An 18527-nucleotide genomic window follows, 5' to 3' on the forward strand; every position below is an offset into this window, starting at 1 on the left:
CAGCCAATTCGTCTCTTGTGAGACTTTGAGTCTAGCATCATCATGATTTTTTCGTGCAGTCCGTGAGTTTACTTAGGTCGCTGTAGATTCAGACCAATCGATAAACAGGGCGTGTCAATTTCAGTCCTGTAGCCGCTGTAGATTTCGACCAATCGAGAAATGGGGCGTGTAAATTTCAGTTTGGCTGTTTCTATAGAGCTATGAATTGACTATATTTTTCCGTAAGAAAAAGAGGAAATTATACATGGTAGATGTAAATATATGGGTTTCAATCGATTAGCTCCACAAATATCCTCGAGATGACTCCTAGAATCTTGATGAGGACAGGGACGGAGAAACAGCCTGAGGGCCGGACGACCACATCCTCCTGTTATATGTACATGTAGGACCGATTTCTATCCAACAAATATATAGATCCAAATTATAAATGAACTCCTTGCAGTCTGTTTAAAGTCATTAATGTATATACCACCTAAGATACAAATCATGGAAGACAAATCCAAAATAGTCACGTGACTTCCCATAATTATAGAAAAGTAAATTCTGCCATAATATATAAAGAAAAAGGAAAGAAACCAAACACAACCCAAAGATAACCACTTGGAAAGTTTTGAAAGTAAAAACACTGTTACAGTATTGTATTGATATTGATAAGTAGTGACACAAACATAATTATTGTCATTGTAATTAAAGACACATAAATGACAGTTACATTGACGGTTCGAATGTTAGAATGACTTTTCACCAACTCGATCGTTTTCCTTCTTTTGGATGCATTTATTCTGAAAAACGATATCTTGACATCCGTTGTATATATATTCATATACATTTGTTGGAAAATATTTAAAGGTATCAACCAGGTAGCAATACGCTTCGTTAATGTATTAGCATGATAAGTTGAATTCCAAATGCGTGACGTAAGTGATTCTTATCTGTTGCGGACATTTAAATATCTAAAAAAGACCAATCGGCAATCCTCGGCTGATTCCACTACGCTCCATAAAAACGAGTGCGCGAGACATCTGAGTAGTTCCGAGTGAAAAAAGACCGGATAAGAATTATGGGTAAATAAGGATTGGTCTTTATTCAGGTATGTTAAGGTTCTTGATTTAAGTACATATATAATATATAAGTTTAGCACTGGTTTTTAAAGAGATGTTAATAGTATACAGAATATCACTTACAGGTATGTGCATTATCTTCAGGGGTATTAATGATAGTGAAATATACGTATGTGTATATCGATTTTGTGTGTGTGTGTGGGGGGGGGGAGGGTACTGGTAATCCGAACAGGTGATGATTGTAGGAGAAGATATAAAAATAACATTAAGTAAATGTTTGGGAATAACCGGTTTGTCTATTCATTGTCTACGCTTTCTCTTTTATACTAAATGTTTTTGTTATTAAATCAACTTAAACACCAGACGATACACCGAATGCATACATGCAGCTCAAGAGAAAAAAAACCAACAGCGTCATGATCAATTTTAATGTTTCCATATAGCATTTTTCTTTTCATTATAAACTGAAAAGTTCTGCCTAACACTTGGATACTTAGGTTTAAATTTCTCAAAATAAACAACATTCATAGCGCAAGAGAAATAGAGCGAGGACGAACGATTCAATAGCGCAGCACCAGGAATGTAGTATATAAATAGGTAGACTTGTTCAAACTGTACAATAACTCCATTTAAATGAAAAAAAAAAGACGATGGTCTGTTAATGGAATTGAATAGACCGCTTTTATTGAAACGTCAAATTACAATATAAGGTCTAGCTCATTGTAGATACGTTTACTCAACCAGAATAATGAAGAATCGATGAATGAGAGAGAGAGAGAGAGAGAGAGAGAGAGAGAGAGAGAGACAGAGAGAGAGACAGAGAGAGAGACAGACAGACAGACAGACAGACAGACAGACAGACAGACAGAAAGATAGAGAAATGAATAACGTGCAGGTAATTTTAAATACCTATTTACAAATCAGTCACATGAACTTGATTTATGGGGATCATTTGTAAAATAGGAAAAACAGCCCTTTGAATGGCACTTGTTAATTTCTTATCATCGGTGTATTTTGATGTTTGTCGAATAAAGGTACTGTATATATTTACATGCATTTTAATTGTAAGCCTTTTGAATTGAGCCTATGCTTCAAATGAGTGATTTTGGTGATTTTTTTTTATAGTAAATATAATTGTTATTTTAAATTTAATTTAAACACTCAAGTGGATTGATTTACAAAACAATTTATTCCGTCACTCATGTTTGTTGTACTTTAACCCTGTAACATTTCACTCACAGCATAATGATGCAGGGGGTGGGGTGCGTAGGGGGGGGGGGGGGGGGCAACAAGCTTGAGTTGTAAAACGCTGTTTTAAAAAAATATGTATAGTTAAATTTTAATCGTTAAATTCGATTTCATTGATTATCCTATTTAGTACAGAAGTTCATGATATCCCTCATATTCTTGACATTTCATTATATACATAAAGTACATAGGACGCTAAGGTGCTTATATAGCCCCCCCCCCCTCTAATTTTTTTTTTTTTTTGCAAAGTTAGACATTAGACATAATTATAACCATCATTATTTTTTGATTGTCAATATTTCTGATAAGTCTACCCCCCCCCTTCCCCCTTTCAATTTGCTTCTGACACCACTGATACATGTACATGTATATAACCTTTCCTTCCAACAAGTGGTAGTGTGCGGTGGTTTTGCTGCTGAAATAAACACGATTGCTGGTGTCAGACATGGTGTCAGAAACTGACATCTGTTAAATGATGAAACCTATTAAAATTGCAAACAAGTCACAAAGTTACTGACAAAATGCGTCAATTTCTGACTGGGCAGGCATGGTAGAGGTAGCATTTATGGCCTTCTAAAATTTATGCCGTACATTAATTCTTTTAAAACGTGATTATTTATAAACAGTATATGCATTTTGAAATAAATGAAGTAATCAGACCATGCAGTGTGAATGGGCGGTGAACTGGTGAATTAACTTGTGGTGCATTAGTTTATGATGGGCATTATCTTTCTCCAAGTGTCTGACCGAAGAGAAAAGATTCTTTCAATAGTTGTAAATATAGGAATGTTATAATCATTTGTGACATCAAACCTGTTTTATACATGTATGTGCAAACGCGGATCAACCCACCCCACGGTACACCAACCAACTCGTATATATATACAGATCGTTTCTATAATATTCAACACAGCCCTTCCTATAAAGGTTGAATATTTCCTTTTCTAATGTCGTTTGTTTAGTCTTTCGTTATCCTTTTTTCCCTGACTACAGGTCGGTTGAATCCCCCCTAACTCAAAAAAGTTATATCTTTGAGTATATTAATGACTGAAATAAAGATATAGTTACGTAATATTAACTCGCTAAATTGTAGTTATAGCTAATTATAGCATTAAAACGGAATATTTGAATAGTTATCAATATTTAATTATTTATTATATTCATTATCTGGGACCGAAACTAATTGGGGTCGAAATTATTGGATGCCGAAACGTCCAAACATCGGGCGAGTTCGATCATTAACTAGAGTTAAACCACGGTAGTAAGGAAAACGTATGGTGCGCATGTCTGTGTTCGAACGCACATTGGTCGATGTCTGGTTAAAAAAAATGAGAAAGATGTTAATTGCTACTCATAAGTTTACTGTTCATGAAAAGGACGGACAATACCTTGTAAACACATTACATCATAAGTGTGCGCGCTAAAATTTAACACATTGCATGTTGTGCTGATTAAAAAAAGCAATTTTTGGAGGTTTGGCTTTCCGGCGCCATCTTTAAACTACCTGACCAGAGACCCTCCGTTGGTTGGACCACGGTTTCATTTTAGTCGGACTAAAGTGAGTTCGATCTCATTTTAGTCGGACTAAAGCGACCCTGGTTTGTGATCGAACTCGCTCATCATTTAGTCCATTCTCTCGGTAGCAAGACTTTTAGGCCCCAAGATGTTTAGGCCCTTCATTGATAAGACGCTTAGACCCCAACATGTTTAGGCCCCAAGATGTTTAGGCACCAGCCTACATTTTTCTAAGTCAATTATAATTTTCATTTTATTTTTTAAATGAATAATGGTTTAGGCAACAGCATACATTTGTCTAAGTTAATTATAATTTACATTTTATTATTTAAAACTTCATTTACTTTAAAAATTATAAAGAAGTATAATATTTAAATTTTTTAAATATCATATTATTTTGTCACATCATATTATTTTCTATATTTAATTTTCTAATTGCAGATCAAAGAAACGGTAAAGACATTCATTTACTTTGTGTATGACATGAATTAAATTGTTAAAACAACACCCCCACCGTATCCTGCTCCCCCTCTAGATAGGTGCTAATTAGGAGAAGATAATGAAAAGAAATGAGGGTTTCACACCTCACTTTGGAAGTAAACCATGAAGAGACGGCCCTTACCAAAGTAAAATTATTGCTGCAACAATGCAGCAATATTGCGGCAATATTACAGCAACACATTTTTGTTACCAGAAACCAGATTTTAATACTATACTATGTCCCAAGATATTTATGCTGCATTTTTGAACGATTTTTAATAAAAATACACATTCCTGTGACTGAAGTGCAATTAAAATCGATGAAAGGGAAAATTACCAAGATAACTTCATTCACACATTATCTTTTTTCCCTCGTAAAAATTCTAGGAACGAAAACAGATTTCCTACGGAGATTTATAATGGGGAAAGTTGACATTTTTTCTCCATTCGGAAGTACTCGGGACACCTCGCGCAATTTTTCAACGTTATCACCCGGGCGTCTTCATCTCCTTGGCAATGGAAAAACCTCGTAGACTTTTTTTATTTTTAGCCGTGTACTGATACCCGACAAGCTAGAGGGGGCGTTTCAAAGGGGAAATCTTGGGATTTTTTCACACTATTGAATGAACATCGTCTGAACCAAGAGGTATTTTTGAACATTGAATAATTTAAGAAAATAAGCGGCAAAAATATCTTGGGACAGACTATAATGAAATGTTGCCGCTAGCTGCAACAACTTCTGGTAACATTGTGGCAATACTGCTGGAGTGTTGCCGCTAGTGGCAATAACTTCTGGCAACATTCTGGCAATACTATTAGAGTTATTTCTGTAAAAAATTATATTAACATGCACCTAGAATATTGCCACTAGCTGCAACAACTTCTGGTAATATTCTTACAAAAGTGCTTAAAAGCCATGTTCTTTCAACTATCAGTTATTATTATAAGCAACAGGTGCCTAACCGTCTTGGGGCCTAAACATCATGGGGCCTAAACGTCTGCAATTCATTCTCTCACCAGAGGTCGTGCTGCTTCGCTGTAGCACGACCTCTGGTGAGAGAATGCATTTGGCCGTGTAATGAACAGACGACTTTTTACATGTAGGAAAGAGCAAGGACGATTTTATTGATTAAGTTTAAATTGTGACTGTTTGAGAAAAGAAATATGTAAGTTTGCTTAAATTATGTTTACATTGTACGATGTGATCTGCTTTGTAATTTATTTTCCCCTCGAACAACTTGTAATTACATGTAGGTATAGGTTAATGTTAGGACTTCCGTATGATACCAGTGACCAGGAAGTTTCTAAAATTTTTACTCTGTACTTGAGAGGTATTTTAAAAAACCAAAAACTAATGCAAATTCGTTTGTCTCATCTCCATGAGAAAAACGAATCGGACACTTGGTTAGCGAAGATGTGCAACATCCGGTATTGAAACAAATTTATATCAATGAAAAATTAATTATCGTGATGTTGTATATGAATTAAACCCGGGACCCGTGCATAGTCAGACAATTTACCACTGAGGCGATATGATAGGCATGGTCCATAACCCTGACCACCACACATTTATCCAACAATACAGGTGAGAGAGAGAGAGAGAGGGAGAGAGAGAGAGAGAGAGAGAGAGAGCTGTATACACAGAGTGATAGAGAGCACACAAGTGTTATATAAATTGTTTATGTAGATAAACTTTTCGTGATGTTTGAGGAGGGTAGTCAATATTTTTAATCAGGTATGAGAATTTCAAATAAAACTTTGATTTCTGGAGAGGCGCAATGAATAAATAACAACGGTGTGTCAGTTTAATTGAACATTCATGCAAGAGTACATACATGAGTATAGTAGTTGGGGCTATATGAACTGAGGATATCGGCCTGGGTATAGCTCAGTGGTAGAGCTCCTGACTAGAGTTACAGGGGTCCCAGGTTGGAGTCCTGGGTTCGATTTCCGGTCCAGCCATATGTTTTTAATATTCCTCCTTTTCTATTACATTTACAGGTTTACTCCTGTCGGGGGAATGACCTGGAGTGATCTAGCTTCGAGGGCAAAGATCACTTAAGAAGGGAGGAGTGTAGTAGTTGAGGCTATATGAACTGAGGATATTGGCCTGGGTAGCTGAGTGCATATGGTAGAGCTCTTGACTAGAGTTACAGGGGTCGTGGTTCACCATACCTTAAAATATTTCTTTTTAATTCAGGCACAGATTTTGGCCAGTGGAAGTGAACACATGACAGCCATCTACAATTAGTGATAAAAACAGAACATATATAAAGTAAAGTAGGTAAATGAATTCAGCACTATAGTCTGTCCCAATATATCTTGGATTCACATTTTGCTTTATTGCTTGATATTTATAAATACTTCAGAGTTCAAACGATGTTTGTTCAAAAGTATAAAAAAATTTCCAAGATTTCTCAGTCGAAACTCCCCTGTTAGCGTATCAGGTTTCAATACAATGCTACAAAATGTGATGTCTACAGAGATTTTGTATTGCAGCAAGCCCAGATGATAACGTTGAAAAATTGCGCGATTCCGAGTGTGTTCCAAATGGAGTAAAGATTTAAACATTCCCCATTATAAATCTCCGTAAGGAATCTGTTTTCGTTCCTGTGAATTTTTCTGAGTGACAGTTGATAATGTGTCAATGAAATTATCTTGGAAATTATCCCTTTCAACTATTACAAGTGCACTTCTTTCACAGGTATGTGTATTTTTTTTTAAATCGTCCAAATGTGCTGCATAAATATCTTGGGACAGACTATAAATGTAATTTGATCCCTTGATCATGCAAATATTTTGTTAAATCTAGAATTTAAATTAAATGAATAATATTAGGTAATGCTTCTTGTCAGAGAGAGAGAGAGAGAGAGAGAGAGAGAGAGAGAGAGAGAGAGAGAGAGAGAGAGAGAGAGAGAGAGAGAGAGAGAGAGAGAGAGAGAGAGAGAGAGAGAGGAGAGAGAGAGCAAGAGAGAGAGAAGAGAGAATAGTTTTTGAAATGCAGCATGTTTGGTCACAATTTCAATGTCATCATATTCATATCTTTACTGTTGTTAAATGGATAACAATGACTTATAATTTCATGTATGATGAAACATTTTCATTATGAAACATGATTTTGTAAAACTTGCTCATTTAAATTATTCGTAAAAACATTTATAAACAATTACCATTGATTTCATTTTAAATACTTTTCCTAATTGAATATACATGTTTGTCAAACATGTTTTAATAATAATGTTTAAACCCAACCGTATTTGTAATTCCATTTTTGATGAATTTCCTTTTTTGTGTTGCCTTGGCATAAGTTGAAAGGAGGCAGGGGTGATAAATATGGCCATACATTGAACATGTATTTGTAGGTCACCTGAGTCACTCAGGTGACCTACCGTTATTGCAATTAGTCTTCGTCCGTCGTTGTTCGGTGTGTGTCTTGCATTAATAATAACTTTAGATTTTTAACTTCCGTTTTAAAAACTACAATGCCAATTGTTACTATTTTCGGTGTGAAGCATCTCTATGGTAAGAGAAATCAAAATTGTTAATGTGAAACTCATGGCTCTACCACCCCTGGGGTGCCATATATTGGCTAAATATACAAAAAAGCTTAAATATCAAACATCTACTTCTCTGCTTCCACAAATGTTGGGGAAAAAATAAATTCACCGTAGTGATGTCCATGAAGCCCTCTACCAAACTTTTAAAATTCATGGCCCCTGGGTCAGGGGTTCATACCCTAGGGTGGGGCTAATATTGCCATACAGTAAAAATCTATTTAATCTTAGAAAATCCTCTTCTCTACTTCCATATACATATGAGAAAAACGAAATGCATGGTTATGAAGCACTCTACTGAAGTTGTGTTCATGACCCCTGAGTAGGGGTTCAGGTCTTAGGGGGGACCAATATGTCCACATATAGTAAAAATATATTACCACGGTACTAAAAATCTTCTCTACCCCAATACATATTTGAGAAAAACTAATTACATGGTAATAATGTCCATGAATGCCTTTACACAAATTGTGAAATTCGTGGTTCCTGGGTCAGGGTTCAGGCCCTAGGGCGGGGCCAATGTGGCCACAGATTGAAATTGTATTGACTTGGTATTTACTTCTGTACTATCACAGATAAAGTCATGCATTGGTATTATGTTCACAATGTCCTGATATTAAATAGTGAGGCTCGTGGTCCCCAGGTCATGGGGCAGAAGTTGAGGTGGGGGGGGGGTGTCAAATATGCCCATATATTATGTATTATTATTAAGGTTAATTGCTGGTTGTCATCCATTAAGAATTTTAACTTCATCTTGAAAACTAAGTACTGGTACATGGTAAATTGACACTTGGCAATATTGAATTGTGTTCTTTTTTTGGAAATCTACTTTATTTTCGAAAAATCTTCAAAAATCTTCTTCTCTTCTGCCACACATCTGTAAGAAAAACTGAATTCATAATTATGTAGGCCAGGAAGTTCTCTACCAAAATTGTAAATTTCATGTCCACTTGGGAAGGGGTTTTGACTCAAGGGTGGGGCCATAATAGTCTTATAGTGTTAGTTAAATTAAACCGTATAATGGGTGTCAGTGGACTGTATATTATGTTAAAAATTTTAATTATTTTATTCAGCTCTTGAATTTTAATGAAAGAATTGTGTACATATTTAGAAAAGAGAATGAATAAAGCTGTCTATCAAAATCAAAGATATCATGAAAGCCTTTGGCAAGAGCTTGGGTAAGAGGGTGGGGGGTTGTTACAATGAATGGAGTTATCCTCCCTTGCCTGTTCATATTTAATAATATATCATTGTAAAATGATGTAATTAAGAAGTTAAAATATAACTAGTAGACTAATTGTTATCGAACAATTAGAGGTTTTTCCACCTCATTATTTTTTATGTTTTGTTGCAATATAATTTATAAAACATTTTCTCTGCGTAACTTTATAAAAAAAAACAACAAAAACTTAAATATGGGATTTTTGGGGGGTTTGACCTTGACTTTTGACCTTTATGTTACATTGACTGGTAAAGGTCAACATTTAGTTTAAAGAGGTTGGATAACCCTACGATGTAAGGTTCAAAAGTTGTAAGTGATTTTAACAAACTTTAGAAACTTTCAGGGGCAATAACTGCTAAAAGGGGTAGAAGCCCTTTCGGTTTGATAAACTGAAGAACCCTATTTAAGAGTACTGAATACATTAGTAAAAATTTCAAGTCTCTATCTCTAACAATTTATGAGAAATAGCAATAACAAGCTTTTTGTACAATAGGGACAATAACTCTACAATTGTTTCAAGGTAGGGGCAGAAGGGTTATATTTTGAAATATCTTAAGAAGTCCTACAATATCCCTGAAAAGTTTTTCTGTACCATCCTAAACAAAAGAGATCTAAAAACTCATAAAATAACATGTTTTCAAATGACCTTGACCTTTGACCTTTGTCATTTTGTTCAGCCAAAGTAGACGCTTCCATCCCAAGTGGTACGAAGTCTGTATGACAAATAATAAACAAGTTGAAAGTGATTTTATAGAAATTCAAATACATTTAGGGGCAATAACTACTAGAAGGGGGACTCATATTCTTTAGGTATGAATAGAATGAAGGACCCTATTAGTGTACGTAAGACATTGGTAAAGTTCAAGTCTCCATCACATTTGGTTTCAGAGGAGTGCGATAACACGCTTTTAGTACACAAGGGCAATAACTTCATAAGTTCTGGGAGTTATCAAGCAAAGGGTCATTTGGAACCATAACTTTTAATGGTCAATATCACAAAGACAAAATTGTTTCAATTTCTCTAGAAATAAAAAAGCTGTCCCTGGAAAAAAGAAAAGAAAAAAAATAATAAAAACATAAGAAATACAAAAGGTATTTCACCTGAAAGGTGGAAAGACCTTAAAAGAGTTAAATATGTCTTTTATTTATTTAAAACAAAACAACTAAAACAGTATTTGAAGTTTTAAAAATTAACAGTAGACTTGTTGATATTAAAGTAAAAATTGGCTGGCCAAAAATACTGAAGTATGGTATGTGTACAATCATTTTTGAATACTGAAGACGTATTTTTTTCCACGGGGTCATAATTCCGCGGAATCACAATATCATTTCAATCCGCGGGTAAAAATTTACGCGGATTCTTTGAATGAAAAAAAAATCATTTGAATAATTATTAAATTTAGTTCTGAGCGATTTTCATTACCTAGAATTTGTCCAACTTTGGACTTAAATTTTAAGAACTGTTCACAGTGAACAGTAATTATCGGTTGTGCACCGGTCTTTATTAACTGTCAATTTATGGGTTCACATGTCGTTTAAATTATGAGTTGATCAGTTTTATCAATTGAAAGTCAGAGCACAAAGGGATCTAAAAATTGCACTAAAAACACGGGTCTTAGCGTGTAGTTAATTGGGTCATTGAAAGACAGACCCGCTTGGGGCTATTTGTCGTTATCTCAAGCTGTGAGGAGTTTAAATTTCATGCAAGTAAATTTACAGAAAATTCAAATCTTTAGGAGAATAAATTATTTATTATGTGAATTCTCAATACAAATTTGTTTGCATAGATAAAAACGACATACATTGGGTACACGTATATGCAAGTGTTATATAATGTAGTAACTTCCGATTATCCTTATTCATGTAATGCAATTTCAAAATGTTATTCCAAAATGCACTTTAAGTACACTGGGATAAAATTCCGCGGAAAATTTGTGCCCGTGTTCATAGCGTAAATTAATACCACGCGGACAAAAGTACTTCTACAGTAAATGCCAGATGGTATCGTTGAAAGGGGGGGGGTGTTGTTTTTAATGAACATGTATACCAGCCATCTTTTTTTTTATCGATGAAAACATGTATAAATGTAAATTATAAAAAGCTATCTTGAAAGTTAACAAATATAGAACAGTTATTTCCTATCAATGTCCTTGTGTAAGATTTCAGGTAGGAAGGTGGTGGTCATTACCATATTTAAGATTTTAAAAACATTTTACTCCATAATGAAGCTTAATCAAATGCATATATGATAATCCTCAAAAGGTGTGTGTATGGGCTATGGAACTCAGGTGACCGTTAAGGCCTGTTGACCTCCTGTTACTTAGGGTATTGCTGTACATGTGTGATCCATCAGCAGTTTTATCTTCTTCTTGAAAACTACACGGTAAAAGTTTACATGTAATGAACACTAATTTAAACACGTATCAAGTGATGCATGAATATTTATTTTAAGGTAGTCCTATACTCGGCACTAAATGGGCTCAAACTTTGTAAACTTGGTTTTAAATGATAGTCATGCATCCTAGAAACTGATAAATGAAAAAAAAAAGATAGGTCCACATGCTTATTTTTTTGTTATTGGATGTCATCCATTGCACCCATGTTTTGACATTCTTGAAAAAATATATATTCTCAATTTCCTCTTGTGAATTATTATTTATTCCATAACAAATGAAGTCTCATATGCAGAATGGAACATATACATTTCATTTAATCATATATAATCATTTTTTGGAAAAATGTTAATAAATTTTCTTCTAACGTGTCATATATGAGGCAAAATTTGTCAAAATAAATTGCAAAATTTTACATTGCAGAGATAAATTCGGGTTATATTTCAAGTTTTATGGACTCAAAGTGAAATTAATTGATTTTATTTCACAGATTAGCATCTTAGAAAAGAAATTTTCTTAATAAAAATATATGTTGACATGTTACTTTTTGTGTTATAGACTATATAACAAGTATACCCCCCAAATTTTTTTTCTTCCAAAAATCATGAAATATCATTTCTTCCAATGTACATGAAATCTGAGTTTATTTAAAATGTTTACAAGTTTTCACAATTAATTTAAGTTTAAAAATAGATAGAATGAAATAAAACTTTGCAATTTCTCAATTAACAATATTTTAATGACTTTTCAGGGTATGTTATTTTAGCGATTGTGCAACACATATAATACAATATAAATTACATGTTGTACATAATGAAATACAATGCCTTAATAATTCATCATGCAAATGGAACATGGTAAATACCACAAGAAAATTAAATGAATATTTTCTCATTACCATATGCATTTTATACCAACAGGTCAAAGCAAATGAGTGCATGTTTAGTCACAAAAATTTACATGATCTTAATTCAATACCACTTACAATGAACTGCCTTCATACAAGCTGCAGAAAAGCTTTTGATTCAACCATAATATCTAGAAGCGATAAAAAATTGCACAGTTCACTTTAAAAATTTTACATTCTTGTATTTGATTGACACCTTGACAAAAACATGTGTAAAACAAAATTTCTAATAAGCTTCAGTGTACAAAATGCCTAAAAGCATTTCAGATGTTTGAAAGATATTGCACAACTTTCTCAATAACTGCTTTTGATTTTGACACCTTGCATCTTCTTGAATTAGCAATTGGGTCACTGAAAACATTTCTTATGCCATTGTTGGGGTCACGCTTGTGAATAATTTTAAGCTTGGCTAAATTCAAGGAAAGTCCCACTAGCTTACTCATAGTTGCTGCAGAAATAACTTTCATCTTAACAAGAGGTTCTAACGATGACTTGCAGCTGTAATAAGACGGTCTAACAAGATCTTCACCATTACAGTTAACTTTAAGTTTTTCGTGAAAAAGTCTTTGGAGAACTTCTACGTCTGAAGCTGCATTGTGCGCATTGTATGTTTCTCCCAGAAGTTTCTGGACAAGGTTTTCTTGCCTGTAATTACCCATTTCTGCTTTTGGATAAATCCTTTTGGACAACTTGAGAGTATCAACAAATCCAAAAATAACGTCTTGAAATTTCTCAAGTAGGTTGTGCTTGAAAAGATTATGCATAAGCACAGGGATGTCAAAACTTATGATATTATGTCCAATCAAAACTGCTTTTGGAAAACTCGAAACAAATGCAATAAACTGTTCAAGTCCTTCCAAAATTGTTAACGAATCAACAGCTTCTCCCTTCAGCTTTAGAACTCCTCCATAATATGTTAATCCTGTGGCAGCTGAGGCACCAATACTGATAGTACAGGTTGGTCTTGTATAGACGCTAAACTCTCTATCCCCACACACACAAGCGATTTGGAGGATGTCTGATGTTCTTGCTGCAATATAATGTAAAAAGTTCACTTATCCTTCCAAATAATTTGTAATCAAATATCAATTACGCATACATAACAAAGGTTACTACAAACTAACCTAATCCTGTAGTTTCTAGGTCAAAAACTATCAAGGAACTGCTGTCTACGGAGAACTCTTTTGACGGAATGGTGATGTCCTCTATGTCAGTACATTCATCAAATCCAATATTGGTGCTGTAGGTTTCACCTAAAAAAAATTTGGAACAACTTTTATGCAATCATAATATGAAATGCTCTAGCTTTACAAAAATTGCAATTACATACAGTGTGAAATAAGTACATGTACCGGTACATGTATTTTATTTACCCTCAAGCACTGAGTGAGTAGCATCTTTTGATAACCTTTCACTCTTCAGTTCTAGACGTCTTCGTTTGGCACTGCGTTGGGCTTGAAGTAATCGCTTCCTTTTTAATGAATTTGCCAGTTTTGTGGTGTATTTTACCGTAAATCTTCCGGGAGACATCTGACACCTCTTGTTGAGCTAATTAAAAGACAGAAAGACACTTATTTATTAATTACTTCAATTACATAGAAATTAACACGTAGTTCAAATTTATTAAGGATAACTATTCATTACATGTTAAAATGTCATGAACATGTATTATTTCTAGCGATATACATGCATTAAACGTAAAAATCAAAAATTCATTTAAAATTACATGGAATGCTGGATTTAAAAAAAAAGGCTCTCTGAAATTATTTGATATGTTAGTAATAATTTAATAACAAATATTATGATTTCAAATATATGAACAACTGAAAAATAAAGTGAAAAATTATGCAATATGACCAGTTTGCAAATATACATTTTCATGGAACAAAATACATTCATAAATATTATAAGCTGGAATTTTGGGTAGCACTAGGTAACGAGATATACCGGTATATAAACATGTAAGTGTACATGTATGTGTTCAGATTCATACATGTATTACAATCTGGCCATCGAATATTTATGAAATCAAAATTAACAACAATAAAACAAACAACTGGTAATTCTAAAAAAAAAAAAAAAGTTATTAAAACAATCTGTCAATCTAAACTGCATCTGCAATTAACAGTTCTACCTCTGTGATATATTTGTAACCCTCATTCTTTTGGCATACAGTGGCAGAAACTCTTGTTTTTAGACTCTCAGATCCGCCATAAAACCTGTCATCATAATTGTGTGGATCTCAAATACCGGTACATGTACTTAAAGCATGTAGTATGAAATATTATTTACTAGAATACTTGAACTTGTGATTCTTTTTCAGTAAACTTACATTCTTTTTGGTGCTTTGCTTGCTACCATATGGTTAAAATTTTCATTAGTTTGCGTGGATCCTAAAGTGGCCAATTCCTCGACTTTTCCAACATATACTTTAAAAAGATCTTCCAAGGCAACACGTAACGGCTGATCTGTCAGAGGCTTACCATATGGCAAATTCCTTGGCTTGTAGCCTGATTTTTCACTCCTGCACCATACCCCACATTTGTCATGTTCACCTGAAATCAAATTTGATAAATTGTAGTCAAGATCTAAACAAGATGAACTTTAATACATGTACTAAAAATGTATTTATATGTAATGTTTCAAAACTTAGCATAGATCTGTTTATGCATATATATACATACCATACAGATGAGGAACAATCTTTTGCAGATCTTCTTCAAGCTCTGTTGATTTTCCTTGATTTTGTTTGACACAATACATAAAGCATCTCTCCACATGACCCCGAACTTTAACATTTTTCAATGCTTTGAAGGTGTTACTCATATCCACTAGCTTGCCTGTGAAACCTTTGCGAGTATGATTACTATCGCACTTCTTTCTGATGTTAGGATCCACAGTGGCTTTGACCCTCGCAATCGTGGTAGAATCATTGTCCATGACCAAAGTGTTGACCTTCAATTCATCATTTTTTTTAAAAATAAAACCACATTTTACATTATCATATACACATCAAAAAGTGATACTGTTTTCTTCATTTCAGAAATACCTGCTTTCCTGTATTCATTATGTCTTGAAGCATTTCACAGGCCATGGCTGGCTCCATGGACTTTGCAGAGGCAGTCCAGTTGCATGAGCATGCATGTTTTCTTGGGGGGGCTCCCTTCTTCTTAGCATTTGTACAAATCCTACAGCGTTTACTCATCACGGAAAACCCTAGACATTTTTTTGTGGACTCTCCAATCAAAGTTGCATGTCCTATAATAATATTAACCAAAACTGTCTTATGCAAGAGAAAACCTCTGTGGTTCACTGCATTATCAAATAGATTAAACATTGGATGTAAAAAACATCCAATACTAGGTAACCCATTCTAAAAATCAAATTTTCATTTGTCACCGGGACAATAACTAAATCAAAATTTGTACTCAACCTGTCAAACTGTTGTAAGCACGGCCTGTGCCTCTTTTTTGCCACGCTCCGTCGAAACTTGCTGTTAAATTTCCATCACTTCTAATAAAGTAACAAATACAAATTTTCTGGTTATATATTAAATATGTGGTTTCTGTGGTAGCATATAGAGGGAAAAATTAAATAACAGCAGTCAGTGATTTTTAAATAGTACTAATATTTTAATCAAACAAATCTTAAAAAGTTAACTCAATAATATACATACAATCTAACTTCTTCCTCCAAATTTTTCCTGCAGGTCTCCTCTGCCATGTCTGCTAGATGAGGTACAATTTCTCTTTCTCTGCACTTAATGCTCTTGGGTGGTATAGTTGGAATATTTATAGCAGACAATAAACTATTCACATGCATCTCTCCAAGACCAGCATCTATCATGCCTACAATCATTATAATATTTTCTTGTGAAAATCAAATACAATTTTCTTTTGTTTACCGATGTATCCCTAAGATTTATTTATTTGTTATCAAAATAAAGTCTCATTCCAAGTTTTTAAGTTATCCTTACCTGCTGCCAACTTTGTGTTAACATCCCAAGCAATACCACCAGCAATAGTTTTATGCCGGCTACCTGTCGGGATCTCATTAACAAGTTGACAATAGTTACATCTTATCAGCAACATATGTCCTAATCCAAATTTTTTTTCACCAGTGCAATCGTTCAGATGGAGGGGCTGACTGCATAGCTGGCAAGACTTTAATCCGTCTGCCAAGATTCCTAAGTTAATTTTTAACAACAAATTAGATATAATATTCCATAGCATATAAACTAAAATTACGGTGTATGGTCCACACAAATATTGTCTGTTTTGGTTTGTTGTTATTACCTAGTTCTACAACTCTTCGTCCTACACGCCATTCCCCCTCTTTCAAGTTTTCATCAAGAGGAATTTCAATTTGCTGACTTGGATCGGGGATGTCACATGCAGCATACTCGTGATCGTAGCTAATAATTGGTACAACGTTAGCAGCTGAGGCGGTTTCTTGTCTCCATCGTGATTCCCTTCCCCTTTCCAAAGCCTCATTTATTTTGTCCCTTCCCTTTTTACAAAATTTCCCCTTAAACTTCGCCATTTGTTGTTACGACAGCTAACTACCGGATATAAAAAACGCTGAGTAAAAGTCGAACCAAAACCGTAAAAAATTCACATCTCGGAAAACAAAAGTGTGGTTTGTTGCGGCTCTAATTTTACATGTCGGTGTGACGTAGCGCGATACTCGGACTACTTTAATATGATGTGTTCATTTTTTTAGGTTTTATCCTCATTCAAGGTAGTAACATTTGGTCCATTAATAAAAAACCAACAACTAGTTGTGGTATAGTTTGTAAATTTATTCAATTATGAAACATTATTTAATAATTTATACAGAGAATCAATCATTATTATTGCCCCGTTCCGAAGGAATAGTCATTAGGCCTAAAAAAAATAAGTTGTGTGTTTAGGGTAACCCGACCTAACCTACAAAAATGCCCCGATCCTACCATTTTTAGATGTCTGTTTTTATTCGATTGTCATTGTGACTTTTATATTATTTCTATTTTTTAAAAAAATCCGTTTTTGAATAAGGCACAAACAAACATTCTTAGGATTCATGCAGAAAAAAATATGATAAAAAAAAAAAATCCCTACCTACCTAACTTAATTAATTCATCAGTGTTACCCTAAACACACAATTTTTTTTAGGCCTTAGGGGGTATACTGTTTTACCCTTGTGTGTCTGTCTGTCCGTCTGTCTGTCTGTAACCAAAATTTTGTCGCATTTATCTCTGCAACTGTTCATTGCAGATGCCTGAAATTTTAACACACTATTTATTTAGGCAAGCCATTTCATGAAACATAGTTTTGTACCAATCGGACGTCAACTTCCTGTTAAAAGAGGACTTTGTTTATTTTCAGCCTAAATTTTCAAACAAATTTTCGTCAACAATTTCTCAGCAACTATGTATCGCAGATGCTTGACATTTTCACACACCATTTGTTTTGGCATTCCATGTAGTGGGATATATTTTTGTACCAATCTGACGTCAGCTTCCTGTTAAATGATGAAATAGTTCATTTTTAGCCTAAATTTACAAACAAATTTTTGTCAAAGATTTCTCAGCAACTGTTTATTGCAGACGCTTGCAATTTTAATACACTATATGTTTAGGCATGCAATATAGTGGGATATTTTTTTGTACTAATCGGACCTCACTCAATCTAATTAAAATTAGATCTTTGATCCGGTCCTATTAGATCGCTACACAAATTAGATTGGACCTCACTTCCTGTTAAATGATGACTTTACTAATTTTGTATATTCACATCAGAGCGGGAGTATTACTAGTGAGCATTGGCTCACAGATATCTTGTTCTTTCAACAATGGTATAAGTGAATTGATTATTATCTGTTTACATTACATACAAAACTCAAGTCGAGGTAAATTAACATTCTCTGACACTTATTCCTATATATTCATTTTTAAAGCAGTAATGTTGTTCATTTTAATCATATTTAATTGAGCTCATATCTTTGTATTCTTTCAATAATAGAATTAATAGATGAATTGATTACTAGATTTTATGTTTACATATACGAATGTGCAGGTTCATTTGGCTAATTGTCTTGGACACTACCACGTTAGATAAAAAAGTCTTACTGGTCAAACAGCGTGAAAAGGGGAACAACTCAATTTCT

At 34.1% G+C, this 18527-nt stretch overlaps 2 protein-coding genes across 13 annotated transcripts in view; one reads left to right on the forward strand and one right to left on the reverse strand.

Moving 5' to 3' along the window:
* LOC105327694 (uncharacterized) overlaps nt 1-18527 on the forward strand; it is a 137310-nt gene that overhangs the window by 74514 nt on the left and 44269 nt on the right. Inside the window, exons 1-4 of one of the 12 annotated variants that reach the window (XM_066083140.1) lie at nt 1093-1186; nt 6505-6588; nt 6804-7008; nt 17103-17170. The gene's annotated coding sequence lies outside the window, so the exon portion shown is untranslated. The other 11 variants (XM_066083139.1, XM_066083138.1, XM_066083142.1 and 8 more) reach the window with 11 other exon arrangements.
* On the reverse strand, nt 11850-17047 carry LOC117687977 (uncharacterized). The gene is made up of 10 exons (XM_066083152.1): nt 16676-17047; nt 16357-16566; nt 16057-16228; nt 15814-15893; nt 15430-15638; nt 15065-15335; nt 14713-14935; nt 13754-13928; nt 13505-13633; nt 11850-13410 (listed from the first exon to the last, which is right to left on the reverse strand). The coding sequence occupies exons 1-8, from the start codon at nt 16920-16922 to the stop codon at nt 13886-13888; spliced, it is 1455 nt and encodes a 484-aa protein (XP_065939224.1). The 5' UTR covers nt 16923-17047; the 3' UTR covers nt 11850-13410; nt 13505-13633; nt 13754-13885.

This window comes from Magallana gigas, chromosome 4, assembly GCF_963853765.1.
Source record: "Magallana gigas chromosome 4, xbMagGiga1.1, whole genome shotgun sequence".
Taxonomy (NCBI): Eukaryota; Metazoa; Mollusca; class Bivalvia; order Ostreida; family Ostreidae; genus Magallana; species Magallana gigas.